The sequence below is a fragment of the Halyomorpha halys genome, unplaced genomic scaffold (assembly GCF_000696795.3).
Source record: "Halyomorpha halys isolate HHAL.00 unplaced genomic scaffold, Hhal_1.1 Scaffold268.1, whole genome shotgun sequence".
In the NCBI taxonomy this organism is placed as follows: domain Eukaryota; kingdom Metazoa; phylum Arthropoda; class Insecta; order Hemiptera; family Pentatomidae; genus Halyomorpha; species Halyomorpha halys.
In genome coordinates, this window is record NW_027112076.1 from 102180 (window position 1) to 114308 (window position 12129).

Consider the following 12129-nt stretch of genomic DNA (forward strand, 5'->3'; position numbering starts at 1 on the left):
AAGTTAAAAAACGATTCAAATTCTTTTTATTTTATTTTTAATATTTTTTAAAATTATTACAGTATATTTATTAACTAGATTTTAAATGTCATTGGTATTTTTCCATATTCAGTGTTTACTGTTTTTTTTTCTTGAAATTTACTTCAGTAGTCGTGAGATCTGTTTTTTCATAAGATATTTGCAGGCCTGATTTTTCTGCTATTTTTTGTAGGTTATTTATTTGACTAATAGCCTCTTCCTCTGATTCTGCCAACAGTGCGAGATCGTTGAGAAATGCCAAAAAACTGACTTTTATATGATTGTTTTTGTTCCCTATGGCTCTTGAGTTAATTTTTTTCTAGAATTCCTTCATAATTTTATCCAGGCTTGTAAGACCCAGAAATTTCACTTTTGATTTTATATCTGTCACAGTCAGTTTTATCAGATTTATGGTTTTCTGGTCTACTCCGTACTCTTTCAGAATTTCCAAGAGAATTTCCCTATCCACGTAATCATAGGCCTTTTTTAAAGTCAACAAAGAAAATGTAAAGATTTCTCCTTCTGGCAGTGTAGTATTTTACGAGCAGTTTAAAGCTTAGAATTTGCTCCTGACAGGGCCTTTCTTTTCTAAAGCCCCCTTGGTACTCTCCTATTTTCTGATCTATTTGTAATTCCAGTCTAATCTAATTAATTGTCTTTAATTATTTGTTCGTTCTATCCTTATAATTTTATTGTTACTTTTCTCATGAAGCCTTTATCTTCTTGTAATACTTGGGCTATACATGTCTTTCAACACTATTTATATATCTATAATGTTAGTTACTTTCCAATCATTGTGTAATTCCTCGTATTCATTATGGTTACCTTGTTTTGTTTTTTTCATAGCCCTGACGAAGGCTTAAAATTATGGCCGAAACATTGGCACTAATAAATAAGTTTTTAATTATTTCTGTTCTTTACTGACCGCACCCCAAATCATCTCCTCATATAGATAAAATCCATTATCAACCATTTACTCATTATTATTTTTTAATAATTAATCTTTGTTATTTATTAAGTAAAACAGTGTTTAGTTAAGAAAAACAGAGAAAATGTCAAATGAATAGTTTCTTATTAATGGTTTCACTTCCCAGGCAAATTGTTGTTAAAGGTACTACTACTGTTTTAGGTTTACAAATAAACCATTTTAGTTTATTTCGACCAGAACCCATAACTTTATGACTAATGGAAAAGATTCACATATTTCTTCAAACAGGTTATGTTTAAAAAACTACATTAGATAAGAAGACCCATTATTTCAGTCAATGAAGAAAAATTTTATTAACTGGTTTATTAAATAAAATTAGTTAACATTACATGGTACAATATTAAATATAATAAATATTAATATAAATATATATGATGATATGAAATTTTAATATTATTTATTAAATAATTAAAAAGCATAAATAATTTGTTTCTTCCTTTGCATTTCCTGAATAGTCAATTTTTTTCTTTCATTACATCAGTCTTATCTTATTTTTTTTTTTAATTTATTTGTAATATTTTTTCTAGGACCATGATGTAAATAAATTTACAGTTAATTTCTGACTCTTCTATTGTTTATTAAAGTGAATCATTAATAATATAATGAATAAAAAATTTTATAATTTAAATTTAAAAATTTTGAAGAACGTTACCAAACAAAAACAGCATTAACTTATTTATGATAACTAACTACATTGTCTGGCAGTTCATAACGAATCATAAAAACTAAAGTATTCACAACTACTTATAAAAAACAAGATACCAAAAAGCTTTGAAAAAAAAAATGTACTGATCGTAAAAATATTATTATGGTAATTTACTTACGCCATTGAAGCTAGCCTATGTGCTTCTTCTTCAGCTTCACGTTGTGCCATCAACGCATGAGGAAAGTCTTCTCTGACTATAGCATTCCGTATTTTGTTGCCAGATAAATGTTTTGAGACTAAATAAAAATTAAATACGTAAATATTTATTTTGTAAAATAAATATAATGAAGGTAATGAAGATAAATACAACTATTATGTGTAATTCATAAGCTATGACTTACGGAAACATTTCCAGAAAAGCAGAGCAATGCAAGAATACAAATATGATTAATGATTATATAATTAAACAATATGAAAATATTTTTTCCTCATTGTTCTTTAAAAGTTTTCAGTTATAAGAAAGAATATGTTCCTATATCGGGTGTTAATATAAATATAAAATAGTCAAAACTAACCTTCTTCTTGTTGTAACTGGTAAGCAAGAGCACCATCTTCTAGCACCAGCCATTCCTTACAAACTATAAAAAAAACAACAGTAATTATATGTGCGAGACAAAATTATACATGGTCTATTGTGATTTAATTAAGACCAAATTATATGTCTCTAACCATAATATACAAAAATGTTTTACTAACCACCTAGGTTATGAAAAAACTACAATATCATGAGTCACCAATAAAAGATGGGCGGGGGTAAGCCTGCATGAGTTGTAAATAAAAAAAAAAAAATTAAAAACAAGTATATTTAAATTTAAAAAGGAACCTCAATTCAGTATTAAAAACAACTTAACAATTCTTTCAGAGATTATTAAATTAAGAACAGATACAAGAAACATATTTCCTTATTGTTTTTTCAATTAATATTATACAGACAAGAAATTTTATGCAATGTTGTTCAGTTAAACAATGCTAGTACAAGATACAAAAATTTTAAATGAAAATTGATTAAATAAGAACAGATATCATGGTATTTTCAGAAATTTATATTAAATGCAAGCACATCAGGCGACCTAGTTTTAAATAATGGTATTCTGAATAACTAGCAATTTAAAAAGGATTAATAGATCAAAATGGCTAGAATAATGAGACAATTATCTCTCTCACTAATAAGATATCAAATTAAAAATAGTATACATCAGACTAAAAAGTTAAATTTTTAAACATTTACTAAATTTAAATTATAATAAGATCAATTGCAAGCATTTGAGTTAAGTCCAATAATAATACTAACGGTATATTCATAAAACTTTTAGAACAATAGAAATATAAAATGCTTGAACATTACAATTAAAATATACCATTGGATTAAATTAAAAGTATTCAATATTCAATTGAATTCAGTATAATAGAAAACTGATACTATGGATGAAATTAACACAAACACACCATGGAAAATGACCTTGAAGAACAAAGAAATAATTAAAAAAAAAAAAATGCTTCCCATCAATTAACTGAACCAATGCGTTAAGGCTTGCATGATTCATCAAATTTCATTTAGGAATTAATTTATATTAACTAATAAAAAGAAATAACAGAAGTAAGTTAAATGGTAATGGAGCTAGAAGAGCTAACGAATACAACGCGATAATTTTCTCTTGCGTTGGGGGGAAAACAAGCATGTTATTAATGAAAAACATTAAATAAGATTCGATATGATTTATACCTTGGTTGACTCGACCAGGTCGAGGAAGGGTGTCGCTGGTTCTTCCCCGACTCATTGGAATAGATTCCAACAAACCAGAGAATCCCTCAAAAACAGCACATCACCAGTTGAATCGACGAAAAATGGCGTCTTGAATAGAAATCGGAGCAAGGAACCGAGTTCACACGAGCAATTAGACCGAATCCGACCGACTGCTTCCCCTCGCTGCACTTTTACTCGAATTATCTCGTCTTTCTACTTTCTTTAATAGTTTTCAAATCATAACATACATGAACGCTCTAGTATTGAATACAGAGCGAATGGAAAAACATATAACTTATCAGTTATAAATTTTTCATCATTTATGATTCAATTCAATATTTTGTATAATTCCAAATTTGTTTGTATACTATTCCTTTTCAATTTTATATTTCTCTAAATGTTGTTGTTATCTCTTTTTTTCTATGGCCCTGATGAAGACCTGAAACTCAGGTTGAAACGTCGGCATAAAATAAATAAATATGGGTTTTTTAATGAGGTGTAGATAGTTGACCGTAGATTAATGATTGGAGAAGTTTGTCGGGGGGTCCGGTCAGCAAAGAACAACATAAATAAACGAAACCATATTTATTTATGTTGTTCTTTGCTGACCGCACCCCCCAACAAACTTCTCCAATTAATAAATATGGTTTTGTTAATTTATGTTGTTCTTTGCTGAACGCACCCCCCCCCCCGACAAACTTCTCCAATAATTAATCTACGGTCAACTATCTACACCTCACGATTATAATTTATTTTTATATTATTGCCAGGAGCAAATAGTTAGCCTCAAATTGATCATAAGATATTACCCCTGAAAAATCACTACCTCTCCTTTATAGACTTCAAAAAGGCCTATGATTCAATTGACAGGAAAATATTACTCGAAATTCTGAGGCAAAAAGCAATAAGCCTGATAAAACTGACTCTGACAAATACCAATTCAAAAATAAAATTCCAGGGACTAATAAATAAACCATTCCAAACAAACACGGGGCTGAGGCAGGGCGATGGCCTTTATACTGTTTAATTAATGTAGCGCTTAAGAAAATCATGAGAATTTTCTGGCATAAGAACGAGGCAGGTGCAGTAATAGGAACAAATAGGAGGGACCTATAAAACAGGTAAACTCCCTGAAAGAAATAGCCGAGAATTTTTTTTCGGCCAAGACTCCCGTTGGAGTCCTATACTGCCTAATCATGGACCGCCATCAATGAAAAAAAGTCAACACCCCAGGCCGGATTCGAACCAGCACCGCCAATAGACATCAATCAAATTGATAGGACTATGTCTTAACCACTGAGCTACTGGCGGCCCAAATATACAGCTTTCTATGAAGACTACAGGCTACAGATCTCGTATAAAAAGACGAAAATTATGACGATGGATGCCAGCTCTAGCAAGGTCTTGAACACAGATTATGGGCAGGTGAAAGTAACAAAAAAATTTAAATACTAAGGAGAGATAATCTGTGGCAACGGTTCGGATAGAGCATTCATAGAAGAAAGATTAGCCAAAATGGAAAGACTGGACTTCACCACCAGAAACGTCTACAACAAGAAAAATTTGTCATTCAATGCAAAAATAAGACTCTAAAGTATAGAAGTAAGGTAAGTGATACTGTATGTTATAGAAACAGTCGGTCTTCCGAGCCTGGATGGGGTCCTAAAGATTGAGAGGAAAATTCTGTGGAGGATGCACAGACCCAGAATAACGCAAGAGGAGCAAACTAAAAATAACGGATGAAGACTGCTTGGATAGAGAGCATTTTGGGAATGAACTAAAAGAGGTTGGGGTTCTTGTATGAAAGAAGGAGAGGCGAGGAAGAAAATGGACTCAAGGGAGGAACAGTATAGGAGGATGAAATGGTATTGGAGTAGAAGGAAGGCGGAAGGTATTGAGACATATGAAGTCAGAGGACTTCTTGAATAGTCTAACTAAAATAAGTTGACAACATTTTAATAAGAGAACAACATTATTTTAATGATGGTAATATTAAGATTTATACTTTTATATTCGTAAACATTATCAATATTTAAAAAAAAAAAAAAAATGAATTTCATTGAATTCAGAACCCTGAATAACACAGGAATTCATGAGAATTATAGACGATTTAAACAATCCAGAGTTTTTCTTTTACGATCTCTCACCATCGTATGAAAGATTTTTCAAAAAGGTACCCTATATTTTGGGTTTATAGCCATTTATTCCTAAAGTAAAGCTTTATAGAAATATAAATTAGCAAACTTTTTTTTTTTTTTTTTAACTCAGTTTCATATATTTTATTCACGCTTGGTTCATTTACGATTCGCTGTAGTTATTTTTAAAAAATACATAAATTTGTGCTAACAAAGAAAATATTTACCATTCTCCAATCTAACAGAGATAAAGTTGAAGTACATATTTAGCAGAAAATTTGTTATAGCTACAATATATGACCGAAAATGTTATTTATGTCTCACTATGATTTTTCGCAATGGTACAGTTTCTCATCCTTAACTGGAATCCCTATATCTGGGGAATCTATTCCCTAGCTTTCTCCAGACGAATCTCGACCTTTCAGTTAAAACTTTCCCTCATTAGCTGACTTCTAATCATGCAGATCACTAACTTATTACAATGGATAGTATTAATTTATTACAATCATGAATATTTAATTATAACTGCGCAGAAACAGTGCTTACAATTACCTCTGTAATACAAAAAGTAATTAGACTCTAGAAGCTGAAACATAAACGTCTGATTAGAACTTTAAATAAAGTTAAAAATTCCTTCAATCTTATAATATAAAAGAAACCTTTAAATTTATAATGACTAAAAGCCTGTATATCTCATTAATAATTAATTATTATTAATCTGTATTATCACTAGAACAGAAGACAGAACCTAATTCAAAAAGAGGCGCGATAATTTAGGTTAGTTAACGCAAAAGGCGCTAGAAACCGCTAGTGAGGTGATAGTAAGGTCGTTCGCTAGGAACTAATCTAAAAAATTTAATTTTCAGTACAAATATGGTTATTACTGAAATAATAGATAATTAAAAATATTTTCTGATAGATAAGAGTCTGTAAATATTTTCATAATTTTAAATCTATGGTTGTTAGTGTAGTGACGACTTTGATCAAAATTCTGGCATTTGCAAACACCTTTTTCCCGGGTCATTTGACATTTCGTTGTTTTGAATTTTTATATAAGGGTTAGAATAATAATATCAAAATGTCGATTTATAAAGAAGTTTTTTGTTTTACAATAAATGATTAGTTGGATTTCGCATGACGTTAATTTTCTAAAATATTATGCCTATAAATTTCAGTTATGGATGATGTTTCATTACCTATTAGTAAATTAGGTATGGTTGACAGTTATGTTTGTTGATATCAATTAATAAAAGAATTATACTACTTATTATAAATTATACTTATAAGATTTAAGTTGATTGATTATACTGATGAACATGAATTGAGTTATTGAACTTTATCTTTTTGGAAACCAATATTTACTATTATTTTATAAGGAGGATATTTAAGAGGACTTCTATGTAATGGATAATACTTGAAATATTGCTGTTTAATAATTAATGTATTCTAGAAGTTTTCTGGTTCATCTATATTGTTTCTTAATTTGTATATCCTTTCATCTGTATGTTATGTCAATTCTGTATTAATTTCTCACAGGCCATGAACTTGAAGATATAAGAGTTGGAGCTTTAACTACTTTACTTTCAAAACTCGATTTGGGAATCATTAGTGTGAAGGATTTAGTTAAAACTAAAGATATATTTGTTAATCTGATCAATTGGTTTAAATTTCCCACTGTGCCTTGCAAAGAAGATGTATTAAATTTGATTCTTGCCCTTGTAAAGGTAATTTTTTTAATTAAGTTATCACAGAATTGATTTGTTTTAGTTTCTATTATTTAGACTATAGGTATCACATAATAGCTATTGATTATCTTAAGCACTTATTAGACCTGCCAAACTATTTCTCCTATCTTGGGTTATAACTTAAACTGAGTCATTTACATGCAAATTCAGGCCCAGCTCTCTGTAAGAAGTATTCTTTGGGAGTTTTTTCATACCTGTGGAGTGAGCATAGCAAGCTAAAAGTTATAGCTGAGAACCAATCAAAGCAGTAAAATATATAGTAATGATTAGGTATTAACTCCACCAAAACATAGAATTCTGCAGGTTTAATACATAAGTATCTTATTTTATTGTGTATATATTTTATTGTATATATTTTATATATTGAAAATAAGGTATCTTGTGAAGTTTTCTGTGTGTATTATGTATGTATACCAAATACCATGTATACCGAATAAATCTGATGGTTTTTTTAACTCTTCCATAGCTGGGAATGTTTTTTATAGATATCAATGGGTCTAATGATTTAACTTATTCTTTTTCATTCCCATCAGTATCGTATGTGTGATACTATAAATTTCACCCTATTCCATCTGTATTATGCATATTTATGAAATTTATTTTCATCTTCATTAGGACAAGGATGGTGCATTTTGTCTTGAGGTTGCTGATCCTGGACTTAAGGAACTTACAGATTGTGTTGGAAATGAGTTCAGAAATGAACTAATTGAAATTAAAAGATGTGTCAAGGAAATGAACGATGCTTCAATCGACAGTAAAGAAGTCACTGAAAGTTTTGGTTCTTTTAAGTGAGTAGTATTAACACACAACAGGATGGTGGATCTGTCTGACTCTTATTAATATTATTTGTCTACTTTTTGTATCATATTATACATTCAATATAACGCTTTGATTATTGTACTTATACATTTATTTATATGGAAATTCTTTTTATAACGTAAAAAAATAAATAAAACATAAGAGAATTAACTTATTTCAGAATACCAAAGTATATGACAAATGAATATCTCTAAGGGTAATCTTCAGACCCACCTGTCCCACTGTGGAATAAACTTGACAAAAATAGAATGCTTTGTTCTAATTTTTGTTTTTTAATCCTATTGTGTATAAAAAATCTCTTTGGAATTAATAAATATTATTACTCTCATAACAAAATGGTATTCTTGTAGTTCTTTGACAGGAAAAGAAGAAACAACTCCTTCTTCAGTAGTTTCATTGTATTCCTCCTCATCAACAAGGTAATTTTCTAAAAACATAGCTGTAAAATTTTTATAATGGCTTTTTTTTTTAATATTGATTGAATAAACAAAACAGGAATTCATCAGCTAGTTTTTGGGATTATCAAGAAATATTTTGGTGTGTTCCTCTACTTGATGAGTCAGATAAGCGTGTGCTAGCTTCAGTCGGTAATCTACTCAACGATACTTCACAATCTATCCAGGCTGCCAATTTCTTTTCGACAGTTCTCCTTCATGACTTCCCACCTCAAGTTTTCCTCCATGATACCACAATTCTTAATGTAAGTATTTATTGGTCAGTTATCTTTACTCTACGATATGTAATAAAAATCTGATATGCATATCCCGTAACTTTCATTTGAGATAAAATTAATCTTTTTACTTTCAAAATAGCAATTTCTTTATTATTTAAGATGTCAATACTCATTTTAACTATATATTTCATACACAAGTGAATGAAATTAAAATTTAACTGTTGTTATTAAAACCTTAAAAACATCAAAATATTAATCTTTTCCTTTAACTACTAAATCTTTTCATATTTTGAATTTATCTATTGTCTATTAATGATAATGATTCTCATACTCTCCATTGTATCATCAAAACGTGCTAGACTTGGGAGAGCAAGAAGGCTTAGAATAATTATCTTTTTCGGTTTTGGATTGTTTCAATACCGGTATAATTTTAACGGATTTGAGAGAAAGGAAAATAGATTGTTCTAAAAATAAAACTGTTTTTCAAGAAAATGATGACATTCCATTCTGTCATTAATTTATTGTTCAAATAATAAGGATCGAGCAGCCTGGGACAAGAATCCCAGAGCCCTTGTTTCAGAAGGTTGTGGGTTCAAATCCCAGTTGGGTCAGTTAATATTTATCTTACGACAGCCCTGAAAAATGAATCTTGTCATTTCCACTCTAGGGTTGTAAAGGCCCTCTGTAGAGGACTTGAGCCATAAAACAAATTTTAAAAAATAATTTTTTTTTTATTGTAGCATAAAGCACTTTAGTCAATAAAGCCTATTGTTGCGATTAACACCCCAACATTATTGTGAGCTTATTAAAGCAAAAGCTTAAAGTTTGAAGATTCTAAGAATCTTAGCAAGCTTGAGTGATTGATGTGCTCACACCGCTTGGGATCCTCCACAAACAGTATGAACCTCAAATCGGTCTCACCTACATATAATGTGGTATGCCGTCTCATCCTCAATATTGCAGAATCTGCACAAGGGTGACTCTGTAAGCTTGAGATTAAACATATGTTTATTTAGTCTACAGTGACCTCTGTAGATCCCTTTAATTATCCTGAGACCTGTTCAGCCAAAGCAGTTCCTCGCTTCGGCCTTTACGGGGTTCATCTAGGAACAGATTAGATTGTTGCTGTCTTTTATTAAGCCAGTGCCTTTTGGCTTTTTAGCCATAAGCTGCCTTTATGACACTTTTAGCGAAGCTAAGGCTTATCACACATGAGTAGTAGGAATGGTTTTGGAGCCATTCCTTAAAAAAATGAATAACTTCTTTGAATGAAATTTTATGACTAAGAGTAAGTGTACACATAAGAAATAATTTTGGTGAAAAAACTGCCGAATCAGCAACATTTTACTTAGTGAAATTTTAGCATTGAAAATGTTACGTTCTGGGAGAATAACCTTTATGAATCCAAGAGCATGATTATTTTCTTTATTTTATGCTAATGATTCATTTTTAATTATTTATATTGATTGCTTAATAATTCTGAAAGAATCTAATTATAGAAATCTTGTAGCTAATCTTGCAATATTTAAGTATCTATATAATATGGATTTTTCTGATTGGATAATTGTACTTTTTTACAGGCTCTGTTTGAGCTTTACACTCAAACTAATGGAGAGACCCCCTCAATCATCAAATGCTTTCAGGAGTTCACCAACTCGTTGCATAGGCAGTTCAAATTCTATGCGGATCCGTCAGCTCAGCATTATGTAAGCTCAGCTCTGACTTCATGCATGTTTTAAAGTTGTGTTAATAGTTAACCATAGATTGATATGAGGAGAAGATGGCCTTCATCGGGGCTGAAAAACAAAATAATGCAAGAAAATAATAATAAACAAACTTAAAAATATATATAACAATAAATTAAGTATAATTATTTCGTCCTTTGTTATTTTATTTTTATTTTTATTTTCTCATCTTCATCACTCATTTATTTAGCTCTATTATATATTTCTACAGTTTTCTAACCTTTCGTTCTCATATTTATTTATTTCTCATTAGTTATTTTGTAATTGTACACTATAAAACTTTAATTTCTTTCCTTCTTCTTTATTTATTTTATCTAAACAGTCTTACACAGTTAGTTATGCAATTTCCGTTTTGTTTAATCTATGTTTATGCCTGCTTTTTACCGAACAAGTAGTACCTACTCGCTTTAGATGGAATCTCTGCCTAAGCAAGTATGTCTTTCTGTCTTGTTTAATATTTCTTCTTCCCCCCCCCCAATCTCTATATCTCTTCTCTCTTATCCCTTCTTATTCACTTTTCTGGACATTCTATATTTATTTTAGCTTATTGTTTTGACTCGTCTATAGTACTGTGCATCCTTTATTCACTGTAACATATATTGTCATTTTCTTTATTATATTTCATTTTGTTGATTTAAATTGTTTCATTATTTTTAACATTACTTACATATTTTATTATGTTAATTCCATTACTCATCATTACATTTTCTTCCACACCTTACATTATATTTATTTTGTTATTTACTTCAACACTGTTTATTTTTTAATCTTTTTATCATTTATTTTATAATATTCTTACCTCTATAATATTATATTTTATCTTCTGTTAGTATTTATAAACTTGTTATACACCATATTACCATGTTTGTTTATTATTATTATTTTATTTATAATCTTGAGATTGGTTAGTGTTGTTTAAATAAATAAATTTAAATCTTATCCATTATAGTCTCAAAACATTTTATTCTCTTTACAAGTCCGACGTTTTGGCCAATTCGGCCATCATCAGGGACAATCTATTACAAAACAGCGTTTATTACATATATGATCCTCAACAATTTTAGAACTAAATAATTTAAAAACACAACTTCATGCAGGCTATTCTGCCCAGGTTAATTCATCAATTTCTCTATGAAACATTAAAACATTAGGTAAACATATATATTTTGTTACTAAGCATATCCTACATTATGTCTGATTACCTAATTAGTCAATTTTCATATTAAAACAAAAATTAAAATTCTTTATCACAGTCACTTATTTGTTAAAATTAAATCACAACAATGCTTGTAACCTTCCCTCCACTCAGGTCAAGCCTTAATAAAGTTGTGTTTTTAAATTATTTAGTTCTAAAATTTCATTAGGGTTAGATAAATTATAAATAATATTGTTAATTATTTTGAATTGTTGAGGATCAAAGATGTAATAAAAGCTATTTTGTAATAGATTGTCCCTGAGGATGGCTGAATTGGCCGAAACGTTAGACTTCTAAAGAGAATAAAATGTTATGAATGAATGAATGAAAAATAACTTTATTCTGGGACATATGTCCCCTA

At 29.6% G+C, this 12129-nt stretch overlaps 2 protein-coding genes across 4 annotated transcripts in view; one reads left to right on the forward strand and one right to left on the reverse strand.

The window, feature by feature from the left end:
* The window catches only part of LOC106680564 (coiled-coil domain-containing protein 50), a 13387-nt gene extending 9782 nt beyond the window's left edge, over nt 1–3605 (reverse strand). Inside the window, exons 1-3 of one of the 3 annotated variants that reach the window (XM_067050040.1) lie at nt 3436–3605; nt 2228–2290; nt 1831–1906 (exon numbers count right to left, since the gene is read on the reverse strand). In XM_067050040.1, the coding sequence (XP_066906141.1) occupies nt 1831–1906; nt 2228–2290; nt 3436–3490 (194 nt within the window). In that variant the 5' untranslated portion in view covers nt 3491–3605. Of the gene's footprint in view, nt 1–1830; nt 1949–2227; nt 2291–2408; nt 2477–3435 lie in introns of those variants that run through there. The other 2 variants (XM_014420350.3, XM_067050041.1) reach the window with 2 other exon arrangements.
* A 2994-nt stretch (nt 3606–6599) lies between these two features.
* The window catches only part of LOC106680568 (rotatin), a gene marked incomplete at its 3' end in the record, with an annotated part of 57621 nt that continues 52091 nt past the window's right edge, over nt 6600–12129 (forward strand). Inside the window, 6 exon segments of the mRNA XM_014420358.3 lie at nt 6600–6802; nt 7128–7315; nt 7952–8124; nt 8506–8574; nt 8651–8855; nt 10409–10534. Coding sequence (XP_014275844.3) covers nt 6769–6802; nt 7128–7315; nt 7952–8124; nt 8506–8574; nt 8651–8855; nt 10409–10534 — 795 coding nt within the window.